This window comes from Podarcis raffonei, chromosome 1, assembly GCF_027172205.1.
Source record: "Podarcis raffonei isolate rPodRaf1 chromosome 1, rPodRaf1.pri, whole genome shotgun sequence".
Taxonomy (NCBI): Eukaryota; Metazoa; Chordata; class Lepidosauria; order Squamata; family Lacertidae; genus Podarcis; species Podarcis raffonei.
In genome coordinates, this window is record NC_070602.1 from 64,191,491 (window position 1) to 64,213,886 (window position 22,396).

The 22,396-nt window shown below is 38.3% G+C and overlaps 1 protein-coding gene across 4 annotated transcripts in view; it reads right to left on the bottom strand.

Annotated features, from left to right (window-relative positions):
- DCDC1 (doublecortin domain containing 1) overlaps nucleotides 1–22,396 on the bottom strand; it is a 262,066-nt gene that overhangs the window by 226,202 nt on the left and 13,468 nt on the right. For all 4 annotated transcript variants that reach the window (XM_053389861.1, XM_053389869.1, XM_053389854.1 and 1 more), the window contains exons 2-5: nucleotides 17,476–17,612; nucleotides 14,052–14,316; nucleotides 12,343–12,492; nucleotides 11,813–11,975 (exon numbers count right to left, since the gene is read on the bottom strand). In XM_053389861.1, coding sequence (XP_053245836.1) covers nucleotides 11,813–11,975; nucleotides 12,343–12,492; nucleotides 14,052–14,316; nucleotides 17,476–17,612 — 715 coding nt within the window. The remainder of the gene's footprint in view (nucleotides 1–11,812; nucleotides 11,976–12,342; nucleotides 12,493–14,051; nucleotides 14,317–17,475; nucleotides 17,613–22,396) is intronic.

Genomic DNA, 22,396 nt, shown 5'->3' on the forward strand with positions numbered 1-22,396 from the left:
GGGGGAGATACATTTTATTTATACATTTTTCCCCAGATAACTGTTTACAATTTAATAGAATGGAAGTTAAATTTGGCTGTGTTTTGGTTTTCTCCTGCCACTGGGAAAAACAGAACCAAAGCAACGTTCTGTTCAGTGAATAGTCATATTTTAAACTGTGCATTTAAATATTATCAAATCAAAGAAAAATAATGGATACATTTTCAAATATATAAATAAAATATGTAACTTAGGACAAAATTATATCTCTTCTACAATTCATGATGTATTTGTGTACGCACACACACATACAAATTAATAGGAAAAGTGAAAAATCTGTGATAATATATGTTTAGCACCATGTTCATTAAGCTGATTTCTTATATAAAAACCCTCACATAAATATGACAAGAGTGATTAATTTTCAGTGTGCTTATGAGAAAAAGTGTTATACTGTTGTTTGGAATGCTGCTTGGAATTGAAACATTTCCAAATCTGTCAATAATTAGAAATTAGAACAATGAGAATCTATAATTCCAATGACACTTGCTACTTCCAGAAGATGGCCTATTTTAAATGTGCTCACACTTATTCTTGTCAATGAAGACCTGCCATAGCAAATTATATCATTTTGGGAAATTGCATGACATTTAGCAGAAAATATCTCCCTTCTTATCTGAAGATAGTTTTGAAACATGGCATCATTCTCTAGTAGATTTTTTGAAGGTGTTTTTTAAAAATATATATATAAAAGAAAAAAGGTCAATTCTCAGTGTTCGCTTTCACTTAACATTATCTGAAGACCTGGAAATTTTACATGCAATGTAGCAGACTGAGCTAGAACATTTGGAGAAGAAAATTTATGGTGGCTTTAGTACTTTTAAAGTATTATAAAGTTCTGTGCCAATATTCCTGTCCCTGATAAAGATGTAGAATCTTGCAGGATAGTGGCCTTAGAGATTTGGTCAGGCATTTGGAGACGCATGAGAAAGAAATAAAAAAAACAAAGACAGAACAAAGCATGACTTAGTATGGAGTTCTCATTTCCTGACCAAACTCCTCTAAGTTCCTGGGGTTCAGTCTGCAGTTTATTTCACATTTTGAAATAAACTTTATGTTTGTATTAAAATGAGTGCCCAGGTGTTGTAATGGATTGGATGAAGGTCAATCCAGAGGTCCTGTTAGTAGTGATTTGTCTACTTCGGTTGGTGGACTTAATCCTGTGCTGGATGAAGTTGTGCTCTTCTTGAAGGAACAAGTTAGTTGTATGGGGGTCCTCACTGATCAGACTTTGCCATTGGAGACAGAAAAGGCACTCAGTTCTACAGAGGAAAGCTAACAGTTTAGGCTGGTGCACTAGCTGCAAAGCCTACCTAGACAGAGGTAACTTAGACCTGGCAACCATCAAATTAAATTACAGCGGTACCTCCAGTTACGAACTTAATTCGTTCCAGAGGTCCATTTTTAATCCGAAACCGTTCTTAACCTGAGGCACACTTTCGCTAATGGGGCCTCCCACTGCTGTAGCGCGACTTCTACTCGCATCCCGGGGCAACCAGAAGCATCTACTTCCGGGTTAGTGGAGCTCGTTACCCGAAGCGTTCGTAAGGAGGACGGTACGTGGGTTCCACCGTACTGTAATTATGTTATATGTAGGGTTGCCTTTGAAGACAGTTTGCACGCAGCTGGACAGTTTGGACACTGCTAAATACAGCTGCAAGGTTATTAATGGGACTGGATTGCCTGGAGAATCCTGGTATTGCTTTCCTACCATTTTGGTATGAGGCAAGTACCTTTTTAAAATTTCCCTTTATATACTCAGTAGATAGGCACAGGCAAGCTCGGCCCTCCAGATGTTTTGGGACTACAAACTCATAATCATGGACCAATTGAAATTAATGGACCCAAGTTAGTCATGTTTATTAATTTCAGTGAGTCCACTCTGGGCAGGACTAACACCAGATACAACCCTTAGTGATAGAATTCATGATTCATTACCTAGTTTCTTCAGTAGAAATAATGTATATTCTTAGATTGTTTCTGCTTTCATTATCCTGAACTTTTAAAAAAATAATATTTAAAGCAGCAGATAAACCAATGATAAGCTTACCTAGTTAAACCAGAAAACTGATTCATTTGAGCCAAGTGTAATAAATAACTCAGGCAGAATACTGGCAATATCTAAGACTTTGCATGGCAAATATCCAGAAAGCTTGAAAGGATGTTGATAATTAATTATATGCTCAACTGAATGAACACTAGCTACCTAAAAACTGAGAGGAGTTTTGTTTTCCAGGTTACAACAATGTGACACCTACAACTAAATTATAGAAAGTATAAAATTTCAGAATCAGGTCTGCATTGGCGTTATGGAGAGATGTCAGAGAGCTGGTTAACATGTAACACTAAGCAATTGCTTAGCAAGAGGTAGCCAATGTTGTGCGCTCCATATGTTGCTGAACTCCAACTCCCATCAACCCTAACTGGCATAGCCATTAGCATAGCCAATGACAGCAGTTACAGTCCAACAATACTTGGAGAACACTATGTTGGCTATCCTTGGTTTAGTGCCATATGAATGATCCCCAGCATGTCCAAGAGAAACATAAGGCTAACTGTCCATTCCTCCTCATTTTATGTGGCCACAAGACAGACTGGTAAAATTATTTCCGGGGTTGAAATAATTTCAAATCTGAGCTGGACAAACCTGGAGCCTGCATTTTTCCTACTTTTAATGGTTAGCTGCCAAACAAGAAGGGCTATAGCTCAGCAGCAGAGCATCTCCTGTGCGTGCAGAAGTTCCCAGATCCTAAGACAACTTCAAACCATGTCATGAAGCTCGTTTGTTTAACTAACCATTGTTCGTTTTTAACACATAATGCTAAGATGAGATTCCTTGCTTGGGCTCCCTCAGATTCATCCATATAGCACTAAACTATAATTGAAAATTACACGCAAGCCAAACCAGGAACTACACAACCTAATTGCTGGATGGAATGCCTAGACAAATTCTGCATAATTTTATGTCAAGGATCAATCCAGTTTTTTAAAAAAGATACACATGAATCTAGCAATATAATATGGATTACTTCCTACCAAGCCCTTAGTCATAGGATCCGAATGAAGTGATAAGCTGCATGAGGCTTAATAAAAGAATCCAGATCAAATGGAGTTGACTGTATGTAGCAAGGAGACTAAAATGGTACATGAGTCCAGTTCTGGATGGAGTCAGTCCCCGCCCAAGGAATAGTTTTGCAATGAGGGAGGGCTAATAGACACTGTATTGCTGCAGGTAGCAGTTGTGGCCAATAACATGTTTCCCACCTACATTTGGCATCCTTTCCTGGAAACAAGAACATAGCCCTCAGAAAACGTAACTTGGCAATCAGTAGGTAGGGTACTCTGGTGTCATATGCCAGTGAGGCCGTTAACATACACACCACACAGATTTAATATATACCTCTCCAAGTCCACACATATCCCTACTCAGTCAAATTCAGAGACGTTAATTACCAATTTGTATCTATTCATTCAAATTCATTAGTGTTCCAGGATGGCGGCGCATGCAGATGCTGTGGCTGAGAGCTCCCTGGAGGGGAGTCAGGGTTTGTTAGGACGAATTATTTATGTAGTTTTATAGTACATATTTTATAGTATATATTGTTTTATAGTATATATTGTTTTATAGTATATATAGTTTTATAATACATATTTTATAGTATATATTGGGACGCAGGTGGCGCTGTGGGTTAAACGACAGAGCCTAGGACTTGCCGATCAGAAGGTCGGCGGTTCGAATTCCCGCGATGGGGTGAGCTTCCGTTGCTCAGTCCCTGCTCCTGCCAACCTAGCAGTTCGAAAGCACGTCAAAGTGCAAGTAGATAAATAGGTACCGCTCTGGCAGGAAGGTAAACGGCGTTTCCGTGCGCTGCTCTGGTTCACCAGAAGCGGCTTAGTCATGTTGGCCACATGACCCGGAAGCTGTATGCCGGCTCCCTCGGCCAATAAAGCGAGATGAGCGCTGCAACCCCAGAGTCGGTCACGACTGGACCTAATGGTCAGGGATCCCTTTACCTTTACTATAGTAGTTTTATGTAGTTTTTCAATTTCATTGTTCTGCATGGGACAATGACAATAAAGATATCGTATATCGTATGTATCATTAACTTTAAAAGCCAAAAGCAGAGTGATCATAGCTTGATTCTGAGCTAGAAGGAACAATAGGCTTTACTTTGTATAACACAGATTCCTATGCTTCTATTCTACCTCTGGAATGCTATGAACTGTCTTGCTAGAGCTTTGAGAGAACTAAGGGCTGTTAGAAGATGTAGCTGTGACTGCAAATACCAGCTGAATAGAGTGACTTTTGGTGGAAAGACGGAACAAGGAGCAAAGGTTAACCCAGTATAATCTTGACCCACTTCAGGACCTTGTGTTGCTTCTCTTTCTGAAATAGCAATAAAAAAATGACCCAGTGCTATGCACGCTGTTTAAAATATGTGCTTAAAACTGAGCTTAAGTTGTACATATCCACCCACTCTCAACAATCCCCTTAAATGCCAAGTGCATAGGAATGTGGAAGGGAAATTATAGCTCAACCTTAGCAATGTTACAGGTACTAATAGGTCTTAGTGACTCCCTTTCTCTACCTGGAAAGGGAGATTTCAGATCTAGCATGTGCCTCCTAAGGTGCCACAAAACCTTGACAAGTCAATTTGCCAGTCACAGATATGCAACAGAACAAATATGCAAAATATGTGTTGAACATTCAGACCATAATTTAGTGTTACAGGAACAAAGCTCACCACAACTTGAGCTCTGCAATCCCTTCTCCTCCAGTATGACCATGAAGAGATATGAAGCTTCCACTTCTGTGTATCTAAGCCATAAACTGTGGTGAATCTTGAAAGTATGAAACCTGTTTGTTTCAACTAACAATAATTAAGATGAACCACAGTTTATTTGTGTTCAGATGCCTTGGCAAACTGCTGTTAATCTAAAACACTCGCTTTGTAAATCTTAGGGAAGTATTTATAAACACTGTATTAAAATAGTCTTAAAGCAGCCAGCCTGTTTCTCAAAATCCACAGGGGAAAACTAGATTAACAGGCAAATATAAAACCTTAATTGCCAGAAAACATTGACCAATGTGTAGATAAATAAGTGACACAACATAGAAAAGAACAATGAGAAACAGAAGAGGAGTTGCAATGGTACCACAGTAGTGGTAACAATGGCCTAAATTCCACACAACCACATTTTTGTTGTTGAGGAGAAAATCCTAATGGCAACCTGTCATACATTTCCTTCAAACTGAAGTAATCACAGTGGGCCAACTGCGAGCTCAGTAGTCAGTTTCGAAAAAGAACAGCAGCCATCATTTGAAAATGCTCTTTCTCCCATGCAAGGATACCCTGAATGGGTAAATACAAAAGGGATTTATAGATGCAGCTAACAAATAATCAGCAAAATAGTTTATGTAGACTACATAAATTGCAATGGAAACACCCATTATAGTCCCTACGCACCGTTTTCTTCTTGATTATTGTTGGACTCAAAGGGTTGTATAGAGTTAAATTTGGCTTACTACTATTATTATTTATTAAATTTGTATGATGCCTTTCATCCGTAAATCTCAGGACAATTCACAATGTAAAATCTTAGAAATGAATCTTCAATGAAATTAATGGCCATAACATAGGCTCATTAATTTCAATGTGTCTACTCCAAGTACTGTAAAGGTTGGTTGAATACCACTGAAGGCTACCACAACCATTCAATTCAACCTCTTTAAAAACCCTTAATACCGTATCTCCCTGAGCTTCAAATGCATAAAACGAAGTCATGGATGAAATGCTTTAAATCAAAAATTACCTCTGATTATGTTAGAACCTTAGGTTTTGGATTAATAGTTAATTTTTTCCACTTTATTCAGTTTATTAATTTGTATGCTTCATTTGTTGGCAGGCTTTTAAGTTGTCTTGATCACTGAAACTGGGAGTGGGTCAGTTGCCCAGTCAGATAGGCCTCAATGTTATAGGAGGCTAGAGACTAACTGCCTATTCCCTTCATTCCAGGATGAAAGACTGTCTGTTGCTTAGAGGAAGAGAGGAAACAGCAATAAGAGGCGGCCCTCTGCCTGGGCTAACTTTTCCTCAGCCATGTCTAGAGTCTAGCAGCTAGACTGTAGCCCATGAAATGGTAGAGGGTGGTATCGCTGTGAGCAAGAGAAGGAGGGAGTGGGGGCAGGAAAGCTTCTTCTGGGTAAGCCAATGGCGACTGCCTAAATTGAAAATGGCATGGGACGTGGGTGGTGCTGTGGATTAAACGACAGAGCTAAGGTGGTGGTTCGAATCCCCGTGATGGGGTGAGCTCCCGTTGCTCGGTCCCTGCTCCTGCCCACCTAGCAGTTCAAAAGCACATCAAAGTGCAAGTAGATAAATAGGTACCGCTCCGGTGGGAAGGTAAACGGCGTTTCCGTGCGCTGCTCTGGTTCGTCAGAAGTGGCTTAGTCAGGCTGGCCACATGACCCGGAAGCTGTACGTCGGCTCCCTCAGCCAATAAAGCGAGATGAGCGCCACAACCCCAGAGTTGGCCACGGCTGGACCTAATGGTCAGGGGTCCCTTTACCTTTACCTAAATTGAAAATGAGGCAGCATACATTTTTGAGGTTGACTCCCAAATTACCCAACAGTGTTTAAGATGCAGACAACATGATTTCTACACTCTATCAACCTTTGGGAGAAGAGATTTATGCCAAGACAGATAAGCTCTAAAAACAAATTCAGTGAAGTGGACTGGATGGAAACTTATTTTACAAGCACTGCAGTTCTTTATTACACATAAAACACATTCAAAGGTTTCTGAATAAAAAGCAGACAGGATGAAGCCTTGGGAAAAAGTCACTTGATTTTAAACCAAAAGTATCTGAAATTAATTTTAGAAGGCTGGCAACTAAGAAAATCTGGTACAAGAAGCATCTAAACACTACATTTTGGGCAGCTTTTAGGAACTGTCTTCTTTATGTAAACTTCAAGGTGTAAAAAGCTCATAGCTAACAGTAAGTAAAACTGGTGTGGAAAACACTCAAAGGTATTTTGATATTTCAATACCTCTAAACCAGATACCATAAAAAGGTGCACCATTATCAATTTTCCTATTTCAAGTTGATGGTTAACAGTGTTTAGACTTGCACTCAACTTTCTGCATTGTAAACATTCTCATGGTACATGCATGATTGCTTCATTAGTCACATGCATTTACTTGTATAAGAAGCCTCTTTGACTTTTCCAACTAAAATACATGCATGTTTTTGTGCTTGCCCACTCAAGAGTTCGTTGTCAAGGTTGCTAGGGAAATTCCAATGCTTATTCCAGGGTTTCTGAAAAAAATCTCTAAATGAACATTCTTTCCTGGCTGGCATTTCACAGCAATTAAAAAAAATTAAACTCTTTTTACATGTGGAAGACCATACTAAATTTTGAAATGTTATCCCCAATGTATTATGTCGAAATGGGACAGAAAATGCCAATTCAAATTAATCTAGAACATAGTGCAGTTTGAGCTAGCCTAGTTGTATCTCAGTATCTGCAAGACAATCTTTAACAAAACAGGCAAAATGCCATAATTCCTAATACAACTGTAAGAATGAAACTCTAAAAACAGCTTCCTTGTGTGCTTCAATGGTCTTATCTAGTCTCTGTAATCTTTAACCCATTTACTTTACATTTATTATTTTAGAGTTTGAAGGTTCCTCAAATATACTGGTGAGGATCCAAAAAACCAGACAAGAAGTTCCATTGCCCAAAGTCAGTTTCAGCTTTTCATGAACAGGAGAGCCACCATTCTCTTGGGTGTGCCCAAGTCCTTGTGCATGCCTGAAGTAGCTCTTTCAACCCAGACCACAACAATCCTTAAATAAATTCTAGCCAAATAAAATGTGTAGCTTAAATAAACTCTGTCAGCCAAAATAGCGGCTTGCCTAAGGACACCTAGTGAGTTTTTAATAGAGGTCAAATTTGATCCACGGGTTTCTAGATGAATATACAGTGGTACCTCTGGTTGCGGATGGGATCCGTTCTGGAGCTCCGGTCAGATCCCGAGGTTTCTGCAACCGGAGGGACCGCTTCTGCGCATGCGTGCGGCACGGTAGAGCGCTTGTGCGCATGCACGTGCAGCGAAACACTTCCAGGGTTGCTGCTTTCGCAAGCTGAAGTTTACATTACCCGAGGGTAACGTACGCCGAGGTCTGTACTTAGTCACATGCACTGCAGCAGGAAGATTTTGGGCATCGCTGGTAGGACAGAGTCTCAGACAAAGACGTGCTCTCCCAAGCCCACATTCCCAGCATGTTCGTACTCCTGTCTCAGTGACATCTACGCTGACTTGGTCATGTCCGTAGAATGGAAGATGGCAGGATCCTCAAGGATGTGCTCTACAGGGAACTGCCTTCAGGCACCAGGAACGTTGGCAGCCCAACTCTGTGTTACAAAGACGCCTGCAAACAAGACAGGAAGGCTAGGGACATCCCTTGCAAGATGGCAGTGCCTGGAGACAAGCACAGAGAAGGAATGACTGCTGGGAGGAGTGCAGAGAGAAGAAACACTATGGCACTATTGACAGCAGCACATCTGCTCCAGCTGCAATGCAACATATCTCTCTACAGCCATAGCAGGCACTGTAACTCTCCAATGGTTTGACTTCACTCCCAAAGGTGCACTCCTCCATTGTCTCCAGAGACAGACAGATGCTGCCGCCAACACCACCACTATGGCAACTAGGTCTTAAATAGAAACTTTAAAAGTGAGGCCCTGCATCAAAATTGGTACAATGCATGGTCTTTCTTTCTATTCAGGTTTCCAGGCACACCATTTCATTCCTGAATTGTCATTTCCCCACCCCCAAATGAGTCAGTGTGGCTGAGTCGCCATTGGGTTGTTTTGATGACATTTCCATTTTTTTCGTCTCTTCATTCAGTTTTTTTGAGGGGAGGTGGGGTAGGGCAGACACACTATTGCTCAATCCCACTTACACTGAAGATTTTGTTTTTTTCCACTGAATTTGATGGGCAGCTCTCAGCTCTATCTCTGGCATTTAAAAATAGCTTCCCAGACAGTGTGACAGTTCTTTCCATTCTTTGTATATCAATATATTTCTCTTTCTCTTCCTTTTCCAGCTACTGCATTTAATTCCCTTCACATTCAATTATCAAGTCTCCCCCTGCCCCTAAGTTTCTCAACTTTCCATGACATTAAGTTTCCATAGGCTGTCTGGGTAATTTTTCTCATTGCTTAGCTTTTTCTTTCTAAGCTAAATATTTTTTTTTTGTAAATCTCCAAACCTTGGGGTTAAGCCGAGTCTACTGATGCCTCTCTCTTGTGTGTGGTTGGTGTGGTTTTAGCTCCAGCTTCACAAACATGGGAAGACTTGAATTCGTTTTAGTATATATGATGGTGGTGGTCATCATTTAATCACAAATTACTCTCCTCACACTGTCAGTTTTATTTATGTTTTGTATCAGAAAAGGATGCCCTCCTTGTGACATGTCTTACCAATTTATTGAGTTTTACAAATTATATTTATTGCAAATGCTCCTGGATTGTTTATTGCAGTAACAGTCTTGTTAAAATGTTTTTACATACAGAATTCAGAAAACAAAATACTGACTGCGTTGAATCCATCTACAGAATACATTCAAATCATTTGGGATAAATCTGTGATCCCATTTAATTTATAAACCAGACTGTAAAAGACCTATTGGATGTTCTTGGTGGGTCTTCTATGCATATCACTGACTTTTCCCTGTAATACTTACCCTAGCAGAGCCCTTTTAATGGACACACAATATGCTACACTGTGCCCAACCTCACCTACTCTTTCTTTTCTCAAAAGACAAGGCACATCTGCCACCTGCTCTAGTCTGAGTCCCAGAAACAACTGTCGAGCAGCAAAAAGATTGATTATCAGTCAAATACTATTGCAGTACACCAGATTTTGGTAGGTTAAGCTTGCTGATCCAGCAAGAGTTGGTGTGAAATTTTCAGCAATGTGTGCCAACATTTTGGTGCTAAAGGAACAGCAGTGCATGTCATGATGAAACACAGCCAAAAGATGCAGACAAAGCAGAGAAGTTTTTGTTGGATGAGAATGAAGTCGAGGTAAAGAAAGAAATGCTTGATGAATTGGAAAATACAAGCATTCATTAAATATGCCTGGAAAAGTAACCGCACCTTACATAAAATATCACACTGGCTATGAATATTACTATAACATTCGATTTATCTCAGTAACTCCTAAGATGTTGAGACAATGTGAATATTGATTATTGTTGTTTATATGTCAGAACAGCAGGGCAATTCATTACTCCTACATGAACCAAAAAAAGACAAAATATTTTTTTTGGCTAAATGTATTCTCCTTATTGAGTTAATAGACTAAAACATACTCAATGGATCATTTGGACTGTATTCAAGAAGACTGTCATATCATCTGTAATACTACACTACATGCATAATTCATGAGTTATGAAGAAATATAATTTATTCCAAAACATTGCAGGAATATATATTATATGGCTCAACTAGTGGGGGAAACTTAAGTATTCCCATCATTCTAGAGTATTTATATGGTATGCTTCTTTTATAGATATTTATAGGAATTCCAGTGATTAAGCATAATTTGCTATTCTTACAGTAATCTGTTTCTAAAATACAAAACCAGCTATTTCTTTTGTCTGAGTCAACTGAATGCAAAACCATTTGTAAACAGTTTTCAGTGCAACTAATGTATTTTAAAAAACACAAAGATGAATGTTTGTGTTGCTTTTCATCGACATTAAAAGACAATTCCAATTTTTATATAAACTCTTGAATGGTACTACATCTACAATTCTAAAAGATTTTAAACAATAACAGTATATCAACTGAAAGCACTTTACTTTTCTCCTCTAAAACACACTACTTCCAACTTTGATATTTTTAAATTGTTGCGTATTACTGAATGGTGTGGCATTACAGATTGATTCTTAACGCATTCCAGCTTAACATACAACATTATTTGGCTAATATTTAATACAATATTTATTCAATTATATTCTGATCATAAAGTCCAGCTATATTATATGTCATATTTCAATTTCATACATAAATTTGTATTTAAATGCACTAGTCATTTAGTCCAGTAAAATATAGCCCAAATAAAAATCCATTTGCAACAAAATTGAAAATAGCAGCAATATAAAATTCTACACTACGCTCATAAGTAAACCTGAAAGCATATTACAAGAATTAGAGACATGAGAAAATAAATTAAGAGATTATGCTAAAAGAGCTTCAAATTTCAAAATGAAATATTAGAACAGGTGTACATATATATTTCTGTGTAACTTCAACGTGAATATTTTACATTGTGGCATCAGCAGTCTGATAATTATTTTAATGCTTTATCTTAATAAAGGTCAAATGACTAAATTAATAAAATACTCAAACTCTGAACTATTATTTTTGCTAGTGTAATAAGCCTAATGAATTGTGTCTGTTAGATGTCAGTGAAACTAAACAGTAAATTCAATAATCTCTTATTTAATTTATTATATTTTCACCATTTAACCTCCTGCAGGCTCCCTAATGTCTATTCAGATCTATATTAAATTAAGCACCAATGCTAATGAAGGGCAATAAACGTGGCTGTCAGTAGATTTTTCTTTCATTAAGCACATTATCCTCTTACTGAGCTGTAGATGAGTAAACATTAGTTTTGTTAAACCATGCAAAAAGACAGGATGAAAATCATTTTTAATTGCACCCCTTAAGCCATTGACTCTGGCATTTTTTACCTTTAATTTTTTTGAATGGATCTGAAAAGGGCTCTCCAGTTGAAATATAAACGTCAGCATCATGGGGTATGTCTATAGCATCGAGTGCTTCAGTGCCGTCTGCCAAGAAGACTCGTCGTGCAGCCATATTCAGCTTCAGCCTTCCAGTGCACTTCTCCAGCAGCTAAATCAGCCGCAAAAGGTAAGAAAAAAATAAGAAAAAAATATACTCATGTTAACTACTAAAATTTAATCAAGAATCAATACTTAAAAACCAAATCCTAATTTCCCTCAACACAGTATATGTACATCCAATTGCTAAGCATTACCTAACAATGTTATTATTCGGCTACCATTTAATTGTATTGATTCTGCAGAAACTCCAAATTCTACTTTACATTTTACGGCCTCTGTTTTACGTTATATAATTGAAGGTAAAAATGCAGTAACTATGTATACGCTTAACAAGTGTGAAAATAAAAAGTGCTTCCTTTACTCAAAGATCAATATCTAAACAAAAATGGCTACACAGAAATTATATTGATGCTTACCAGTTTAATGGAAAGTGGCACTGTAACTTTAGCAAACACGCTTCTTGTACCATTCTTATAAGCTGTTACTCTGAGTATCTGTGGTTGTCGTTCAAAAATGGGCACTTCAGGGACCTTTTGGGCCAAATGGGATTTTAAGGACGAAGATCTGTAGAAAAACAATTCCAATTCAGTTGAACTAGACAGAAAGTACCTATACGAAAATTACAATTTAATTAATATAGTCTCTCTCAATGATTGTTCAGATTGTGATTATTGCATTTTAAAACAAAATCATAATAATAAGCCCTTTTCCTAACTATATTGAGAACTGTAAACCAATGCTTCAAATTCAATTCATCTGTAAAAATTAAAAACTCAGGTGTAAAGTTGCTCTTATAAAATTATACATAAAGATTCCACTGGTTTTTATCTTCTTGATGCAAACACTGAAAAGTGATGCTTTGCTTTATAAACAAAACCCCTATTATACTTATTTGACTATGTTTACTAAGAAGTAAGTCTGTGTTCAGTGGGGCATACTCTGAAAAAAGTATGTATAGAATTGTAGCCTTATTCCCATTTTAACCTTTAACAAATCAAATAGAATTAGACAAAGCCTGATTCATTTAAACAATATAACAACAATTTAAGTATTAGTGTTGAGCTGTTTTTTTAATCACCTGTGCCATTCCAGCTTATTGGGCAATAAATGTGCACTTTTATTGCTTGTAGTGTAGAGTCTAGAAAGTGAGGTTGTTCTGCTATGCCAAGGAAATACTCTTCCTCCAATTTTGCTTGGTGTCTATGCACTTCCTACTGTGTGAAGCCACTGTTTGTGTGCTCACCTAGTACTGGTTTCCTCCCAAATATATCAAGACTCTGTCCTTGAATTTTGTCTAGGGTGGTTGTTTTCTTTAAAGTGTGTGTTGGAGCAATAAATGCTCCTCACTATCACCTATCAACACTGTACATATATTTTTAAAAGTAGAATAAAACAGCAGCAGAGTCTGTCCCTGTAGCAAAACAATTCTGCCATCTGTTTTTCAGTGATGAGATATCACACTACTGGCATGGAATAAGAGATAGTGCAAGTATCATGCAAAGAATGAAATGTACTTGAGGTACACACTGAATTTGTGGAAATTCCTCTTTATAATTTCATATAACGTACACCAACAGCACAACTCACTTCCACATTGTAGTCATATTCCAGAAATTCTGATGTATATGTTATGTTGTTTATAAGTCTGTCTCTCTCAGTTCCCTGTCCCATCCCATTCTCTGTTATAAAAAATAAATATTCCTATACATGATGCATTTCAGTGAAGGGAAAGGTATGCAAACTGTTCATAGACTGGCACAACTGGCCTTTTATGGGTATAAAAATATCGACCTATTATGTATAATAATCTACATGTGACTTGCATAGAAGAGCTTCTCATTTAAGGTATATTTATCACATTTAAAGCAGTTCTGTGAATAACCAAGATGGCAACCCTAAGCACACCTACTAGACTAGATACCAGTGAACTCAGAGGGACATACCTCTAGGTAAACAAGCTTAGGATTGCGCTGCGATACCATTATATCAAAAATCTAAATAAAGATTGCAGTCTTTTACTGTAAGTTTGAGGTTGTCAATTGAATCATCACTGAGTCAGTTGAAAGGAGACAGAACAGCAACAGTCATAGTTAAAAGGAACATGGAACAGCTTTGATTACCTTAGCTGACCTGGAGGAGCACTGACAGGTCTGTTTCTCTTGGATGGTGATATAAGAGAAAAATTGTTTGTACTATTTGATTTGTAGCTGACTAGTTCTGATATTCTATCACTTCTCTGAACTGATGTTATTTGATGTGTGGAACCATCTTGAAGCTCTGACCTTCTTGGTATTACTGATGATTGCAGGGGACTCATAGGGCCAAACAGAGGCTCTCTTTGCTTTTCTTCTGTCTTTCCAGATGCCTTTGTGTTAGGGGAGATGCATTTTCTGAAAGAAAAATAGAGGTGGGACGACAGATATTGGGTTTAAGTAATCCCAAAACTAGGACAACATGGGAAATCCAGTCATGCACCCATGCCGGAAAATGTGACCAAAATAGGTGGGCAATTGAGGAAGGAAAAAAGAATATCTGACATATTAAGGAATTACTACAAAGAGAAAGAATGTATCAAATAACTTTTTTTAATCTTCAGCTAAGAGGTTAGAAATAAACAGGAATCTAACTGCAGCTCTGACTGCTCTGATAACTACAGTTGGTTAAACTGGGTAACTACAATTAGTTAAAGTACAGAATACTAATGCTAGTAACTGACTAGTCTACTGCATTACATTCTGTGTGAGCCTGTTTTGGAAGACTATTTGGAAATCAGCTGAGAATACAGATTGAGTCTAGCTGGACAGAACATATCACACTAGTTTTTAACCAGCCCCACTGACTACAAATACATATCTGAGCACAATTCAAAGTGCTGGTTTTAAACTTTAAAGCAGACACGCCCAACCTACTCTCCTTCAGGTGTTTTCAATTACAACAGATGAGCTGGCTGGGAATTATTTCTTTTAACCAGTAATACCCTAAATATTACACATGAAAAAGCTACCCAGATATTTAGATGATCTGTTTGCATGTAACGTTTTGAAATATATCTATATAGCATTTTTCTCTGTTCCTATTGTAGTTTGTTGCCTTTATTCACTAAGATTATTTATTAAGAGGATGGCTTCTTAATCCTTTTCCATACATGGGAATATACTTAATGGTATAGTTTGCCTTGTGAGTTCAGTTCAGGTTTAAGGTTTACTTTACTTTTTTCCAAGAACACCAAGAACAATTTATTTTGTTAAATTAAGTGTAAGCCAACAGATGCAGCATTTTAAGGTTACCTTATTATAGTCAACAGTGATAGAAATAATGCATTTCCCCCTTCATTTGTGACAAAGGTGACACAGCAGAATACTTAAGGAAACAGCAAGGCTTCTGAACTGCATTTAGATTTTAAATTTCAGAAATGAGAAAGACACAGGTGAGTGCTACAAGTGGCAGCTAGAGCACAGGGAGAAGGAAGTGGATCATGACTTTCAACAGTAAAAAGAGAGGAAGAGAGGAAGAGTTGAGGCTTAGTATATTTCAAAAATCTAAAGAGGAGATTGATGATGAGATCAATCTCATCCAAGGTAAGGCCTGGCCAAGGCTGAATGATAAAGATGAAAACAAATTCACAACATGCAACATCCATTTCCCCCCACACTATAGTATCAGACTTTCTATACAGAATGCAACATGGGTTTTCACAAGTTCCTCCAAGTGTTAAGCAATATTTTAGGGTTGCCATATGTATTCTTTTTCCAGGACATGTCCTCTTTCTCGTGATGAACGTCATCATAGAGATCTATAGTTAAAAGTGGAAGTTGGCAAATGTGTCCTCTTTTTTGCTCTTCAAAATATGGCAACCCTGTAAGAAAGCAAAGTTCTGATGTTGCTTCAGTAACATTCATTCTTATAAAGGAGCAGTACTGTCTCAGTTGTAAGCTCCACCTTTAGTGAAAGGCACCTGCTCAGTTGGCCTGCTTCATCGTCCCTTTAACTGGTGCTGGTTTCAACCTACAGTATAAAGCTTTAAATGGCTTGGGACTGCAGTACCTCAAGGACTGCCTCTCTGCATATGAACCTCTCCGGACCTTGAGATCACCTGAGGCTCTTCTTCATGTGCCTCCTCCATGAGAGGTTTGGAGGGTGGCAACACGAAAGTGGGCCTTTTCTGCAGTAGCTCCCCGTTTGTGGAATGCTCTCCCCAGGCTGGTTTGGCTGGTGCCTTCATTATACACCTTTGGGCACCTGGTGAAAAATTGCCCTTTTAATCAAGCTTTTGGCTGATAGACATCTAATGCACTTTTAAATGTGTTGTGGAAGGGGGGTTATTGGGTTGTCTTTGTATTTATCGTATCTATTTTTATTATGTCTTTTGTGGTATTTATATTGTGGCTTTGTGTTGTGAACCACCCTGAGACCTATGGGTATAGGGTGGTGTATAAATTTTAACAAGAAGAGGAACTTCTCTGACAGAATGGTAGAGACTTTGGTTCTACTGGGGCTTATGTGATGGAGTCCACCGAGTCAAGAACAGCAGTGCAATATTATTTCATTCATTCATTCCATTTATGTACCACCTTTCTGCCAAGGAACCCAAGGGGTAAGTAACATATTTTATGTACGAAACATATTTGCAATACATTCGCAGGCCACCTTGATTCCTGTGTACTCCTATATTATTCGTCAGGGAACACATACTATTGGTTTGGTTTTGAGTCCAAGGTCACCCTGACAATCCACTCACACCATGACTAACCTCAGTTTCACACATGCAAGCTCCCCTTAAACCTTCTCCGCACACAGTCACTTCTATTGGCAACTCACAAGTATATGGGGCCCCCATGTTCAGAAAAGAGGAACAAAATGGAAATGATATTGCCCTCATGCCTTCCTGTAAGTTTTCTAACGGTATTTGGCTAACCACTGTTAGAAACCAAATCCCAGACTATATGGAACAGTATGCCTAGCCTAAGATCATAAAAGCCCACTCAATCAAGGCCCACTTTCCCCCCATAATACCATGCTTCAAAAATATTTGTTTTCACCACCACCTCAAGAGTAGTTTCTTTTGCACACATGGCAGGCTTCAGGGAAACTCTGGAGCACTGAGACTCTGAAGGGGCACTAGTACCACAGGCTCATCTTGTAAACGTGCTTCTTGGGCTTGCCCTTCTTAAAATTTCCCTTCTAACTAACTCATTCCCTGAAGAAAGGAAATTTGATCCCAGGATCATGACAGCAGTGAAGAAAGAAAGAAGGAACAGCTGAAGGTGGGAAACAGGAGATGAATTTGACCTCTTGCTAAGTATTATGACATCAACATCATCATTTTAATATTTATACCCCACCCATCTGACTGGATTACCCCAGCCACTCTAGGTGGCTTCCAGCATATACAGAAGCATAATAAAACATCAAACATTAAAAACTTTCTTGTACAGGGCTGCCTTCAAATGTCTTCTAAAGGTTGTATAGTTACTTATGAAAGGGGGGGGGGGTTGGCCATTATGTTGGCATGTAAGAAAAAGTGATAAGGCTGGATTGACCATACTCACTTTTTCAGTATTGTAGTATCTACACTCCTTTGACATAAAGTCAAGGGTGAAGTTGAAACACTACAATTTCTTTCTGAAGTTACAGAACACAGGGCATCAGTTGAATCACAAGTTTCTGTTTCACCATTTTCCATTTCCTGCAGAGTGAAAATAAAATATTCAATCAAAATTTCAAGTATAACATTCTCTATGGTCAGTATATGTTTCTAAAATGAAGCTGGATTAAATACAAGTACTTTTGATATCTGGGTCACACTGTAACTGTAATATTATAATAGTAACGTAAGAAGAGTAGCTTAAGTAGGCAACACCAACAATCCAATAACCTTATCCATCATTGTCCATTACCGGATGCTACAACAGATGCATATTATTAGTTTGGAGGCATTCAAAGAATGTTGCTGTCATTACTACTATTATTATATTTATTTACATCCCACCTTTTTCCTGGACCAGGACTCACGGTGGCTTACACAAATTAAAACAAGATATACGAAATATAAAAAGGTAAAAACATATAAAATACAATCATTAAAATAATTAAACTGTATTAAATAATATAAAAACAAATCTGTTAAAATAAAGCTAATAAAAACTATAAAAACATCACAGTAATATTAAAAAGCACTTTCCTTAAAAAGTCAGTTCCCAAAGGCCTGTGTGAATAAAGCGGTCTTCACCTGCTGCCAGAAGAACAAAAAGGAGAGCGCCAGCCTAGCTTTTCTAGAAAGGGAGTTCCAAAGTCTGAGACCAGGGACAACCTCAGGGAAAGATATGACCTATGAACTTGCCAACTCTTCTTCAGAGAGCCAATTATGCCATTGGTTATTATGACACTGCAACGTACAGCAACATGTATAAAATCTATCATGTGATAGCAATGTAAAGTCTAGGATCTTAGACGCACAATAAGGTTCAGAATGCCTAAGCTAGTAAAAGGCAGTTCTGGCAACCAGAACTGCCTTCTACTAGCTTAGGCATTCCCAGAACACAGCCTAACTATCTAAACTATCTACAGTCATAGCCCGGGTTGAATGTGCTTCAGGTTGAGCACTTTCGGGTTGCGCTCTGCGGCAACCCGGAAGTAACAGAGCGCTGAACCCAGGTTGTAAGCCAGAATGGAATAGATCTAAATATCCTGTCTCATCCAAGACTGCCTGAGCTGACACAACAATACTGCCACACCCACATTCCAAAATCTTGCACACTGGTTGCATTCACTTCAATGCAGCAATATCACTTCAAGAGTTTGAATGGCTGTGAAATAAAACAAGCTAGATATTATTGGAATCCAAAGAAAATAATACACCAAACTATAATACAAAATATTCTACTCTGATGTCATCATTAGAAGTTTACATGGTTCAAAATGGAAGTTTCACCTGACTTCAGAAATGTATCAAAAGATAATAACTGACAATACACAGTATAGATGTGTTCAGTTCAGTGTCAAATAGTAAGGGTAAGAGATAATGAAGGACATTCAAGGAACTGTAAATGACCTGCTATTTATATCTGGCAAAATATGTTTATATTTTTAAAAGAAACTATATAACCAGACAAATGTTAAGAATGTCAGAATTACTTCATATTTTTTGAAGAATATATGTCGTCAAAGCCAATTAGCCCATTGCCCCTTTTTCACAAACACGAGGGAATAAACCCAATTATCTTGAAAAAAGCCAATTAAAAATTAAACAGATAATCTTAATATCCAAACTTCTAATAATCTTTGGATAATTACTTTTCTCACAAATATGTTTTTAATGTAAACTGTGAAATATTGTCCTTACAAGCAGCAAATACAACATTCTCAATGCTCTGTTGTCTTTAAATGTTGCATTGCAGCTTGCGGTAACAAGTAATCATAGTGACATTAAACATGCCTACTTTTCTGATGCAGGTTTACAGAGCAATCCTAACTATTAATATGCCAGGGGGAGAGATATATGCGCTACAATGGCAAAATGTCTGCCATGTCTTACACTTGTCTAGCCCAGAACACTAAGGGAAAACACACTGCTCCAGAAAAGCGCAGAATGGAATAACAAGAGCCACAGTCCCAGAAACCTTGGAGGCACTGCCAGCACCCACCAATCACACCCTTTATACTACACACAACTCATCGCAACACACAAGGGAAGGAAGAGGAGGCCATATAGCACAACAGCTTCGTTGTGGAAAGGCCTGCAGAAAGAGCACAGTATCTCCTTTCGAGCAACACTTAAAGACCCACTGAAGGAGGGAAAGGACCGATATAAACAGCAAATTGTCCAGTAGCACCTTAAAGGTAAAGGTAAAGGGACCCCTGACTGTTAAGTCCAGTTGCGGACGACTCTTGGGTTGTGGCGCTCATCTCGCTTTACTGGCCAAAGGAGCTGGCGTTTGCCCGCAGACAGCTTCCGGGTCATGTGGCCAGCATGACTAAGCCGCTTCTGGTGAACCAGTTTGTTCTTGGTATAAGCATGCACACGAAAGCTTATACCAAGAACAAACTTAGTTAGTCTCTAAGGTGCTACTGGACAATTTATTTATTTATTTATTTACTGATTTATATTTCAACTGCGTCAGACCAACCTGGCTACCTACCTGAATGTATAAACAGCAAAGTCAGCCACAGCACACAGAGCAACAAGCTCTGGGTGTTCACAACTACAGGCAGTGACAGGAACATCTAGCTGTCATGAATGCAACCCAAGATTGGAGGAGTGCACAGAGACGTGTATTAATTTTATTTAACAAAGAGCTCTCAGTCATGCAATACATTCACACATGCTTTGCAGGAATATAGTTACCAACTATAGTTTCTCTGACTAACCAAGTGGCCAGTTTAGAAGCATAGAGAGAATGTGGAGTGGGGTGAGGCAGGAGCTCCACACTGCTTCTTGGGTTGCAGCAGGGGTTTCATCCAAAGTTGCCTGTGACTCCAAATTTCATATATTCTCTGCTTGGTCTCTTCATTACATTAGGGTGTGTTAGAATGACAGTTGCAGGGTGAATGTCAGGCGGGCCAAAGCTTAGAATGAGCTCAGGCTTGCAAGAGATGTTAAAAATAATTTGGCTATGTTCGAAGCAAGAGTAGGTAGGTAGCCGTGTTGGTCTGACACAGTCGAAATATTAAACCACTAGTGCACATTCTCACCTAGAAGGACAGGAAACATGACTGGTCAGAGAGTGACAAGCCCACTGGTTCTGGTAATGTCACACTCCAGCTGCTACACTCTCCTATAAGTTCCATCCTGAGACCAGCTGAGAGGCATGGTATTGAAGACCTTTGAACATTAAAATCTTTTCAAACCTGAAAACATTTGCTTAATTAGCAAGTAAGCAGGCTAATAAAAGCAGGTTAGCACAGAGAGAATACTCCATTACCTATACCTGCGTAGCAATATGCCTTCTCTCTTTGAAATCAAAACTATCCTAGAATTCATAGTTTTATAGAGGAAGGCAACAATGCTGCAATTCAGGTTGCAATGGAGATGTTCTCCTGTAAGAAGTAGGGGCTGGATATTGACATTTGAGATTCAGCTAAAAGGCTGTGCTAGATGCCTACAGCTTTTGATAATTTTTGCACATTTTCTGTGAAATGACATGCTATGACCCTACACTCAGAAGCAGCACTCTTTCCTCTGGTGGTTCAATGAGTTTCAAGAATGAAACACCCCCTTGTTGAAATTCAACTAGTCATCATTACATACACTGAGGTGCAATCTACACACATATAAAAAATGCTGTGAAAATGCTATTTTTTTTAAAAAAAAACTTTTTTTAAAAAGCTTGAATTTGCCATAGCTCACCATTGCCATCTAGTGTCACATTTTTATATTGCATGTTACAACACACTTAACACTTTATACTCCTAGAATGCAGAATACTTTCATACCCAGCCTACCTCTCCAGCATAAGCAACACACACCCACACTTACTGCCATGCATATGGATTATGTAACAAATACACAAAATTGCCAAGGCACTGTATATTCATTTCATTGGTTATAATTCTCTGTAGAAAGGTTGGAAAGGTTCAGTAAACAGACCATACTGGCAGTACTACTGAAAAAGATATATAAAAATTATATGTGTGTGTGTGTGTGTGTGTGGCGCAGCAATTTTAGACTGCTACAGTGAAAATTTTTTTGACTTGCTTTGGAATCTGCCTGAGCATAATACTACAGCTTATAAGCAAGAAGTAGAATGAAAATGCCAGACATTTTTATGTCTCTGTCTGAACAATTAGAACCTGATTAAAAAGCAGTTGCTGTCTGGAGTTTAACGAGCAATTTATGCACTACCTGACAAAACATTATCTGAACATTTCATTCAAATCAACTTGAATAACAGCAATGACACACTGTTTAAGAATAGGCTGCAGAGGATCAACAATATATTAATACTTGGGGTTTTAAAAAACATTTTACACAGAAATCCTGTACATGTCTATGCAGAAGCCCCACTGAGTTCAAAGGGACTTGCTCTTATAGCAGCATCAGTAAAAATTCTAGTAAGTATAAAAAAAATTAAAACTTGAAATTGCCACATAAAAAGAATTAACAGTAAAATAATTTCCGAATCCCAAAAACAAAGGAAAGACTCAAAATCAAACTGAATCGATCTCTTATTCAGTTTTACATAAAATAGGTAAACATAATCAATTTGGCTATAGTCCACAATTTACTTAACCATTCATTAATTAAGGGTGCAATCCAAATCCTAGCTGAACATCAGTAAGGTATGGTGGAATAGCAGGGTCTCTGCCACATCCACAGTCCTATTGCTTAGGCTGGCTAGGACAGGTGGTGTGTGGGTCTGCAAAAAGCCTGAAACTGACTGAGTGATCAGGCCCAAAGTGACCCCAAAGCCATTGAGTGGGGTTGGTTTGAGATCTAGCAGATTCTGGGCCAGCTCATCCCCTCTAACAGAA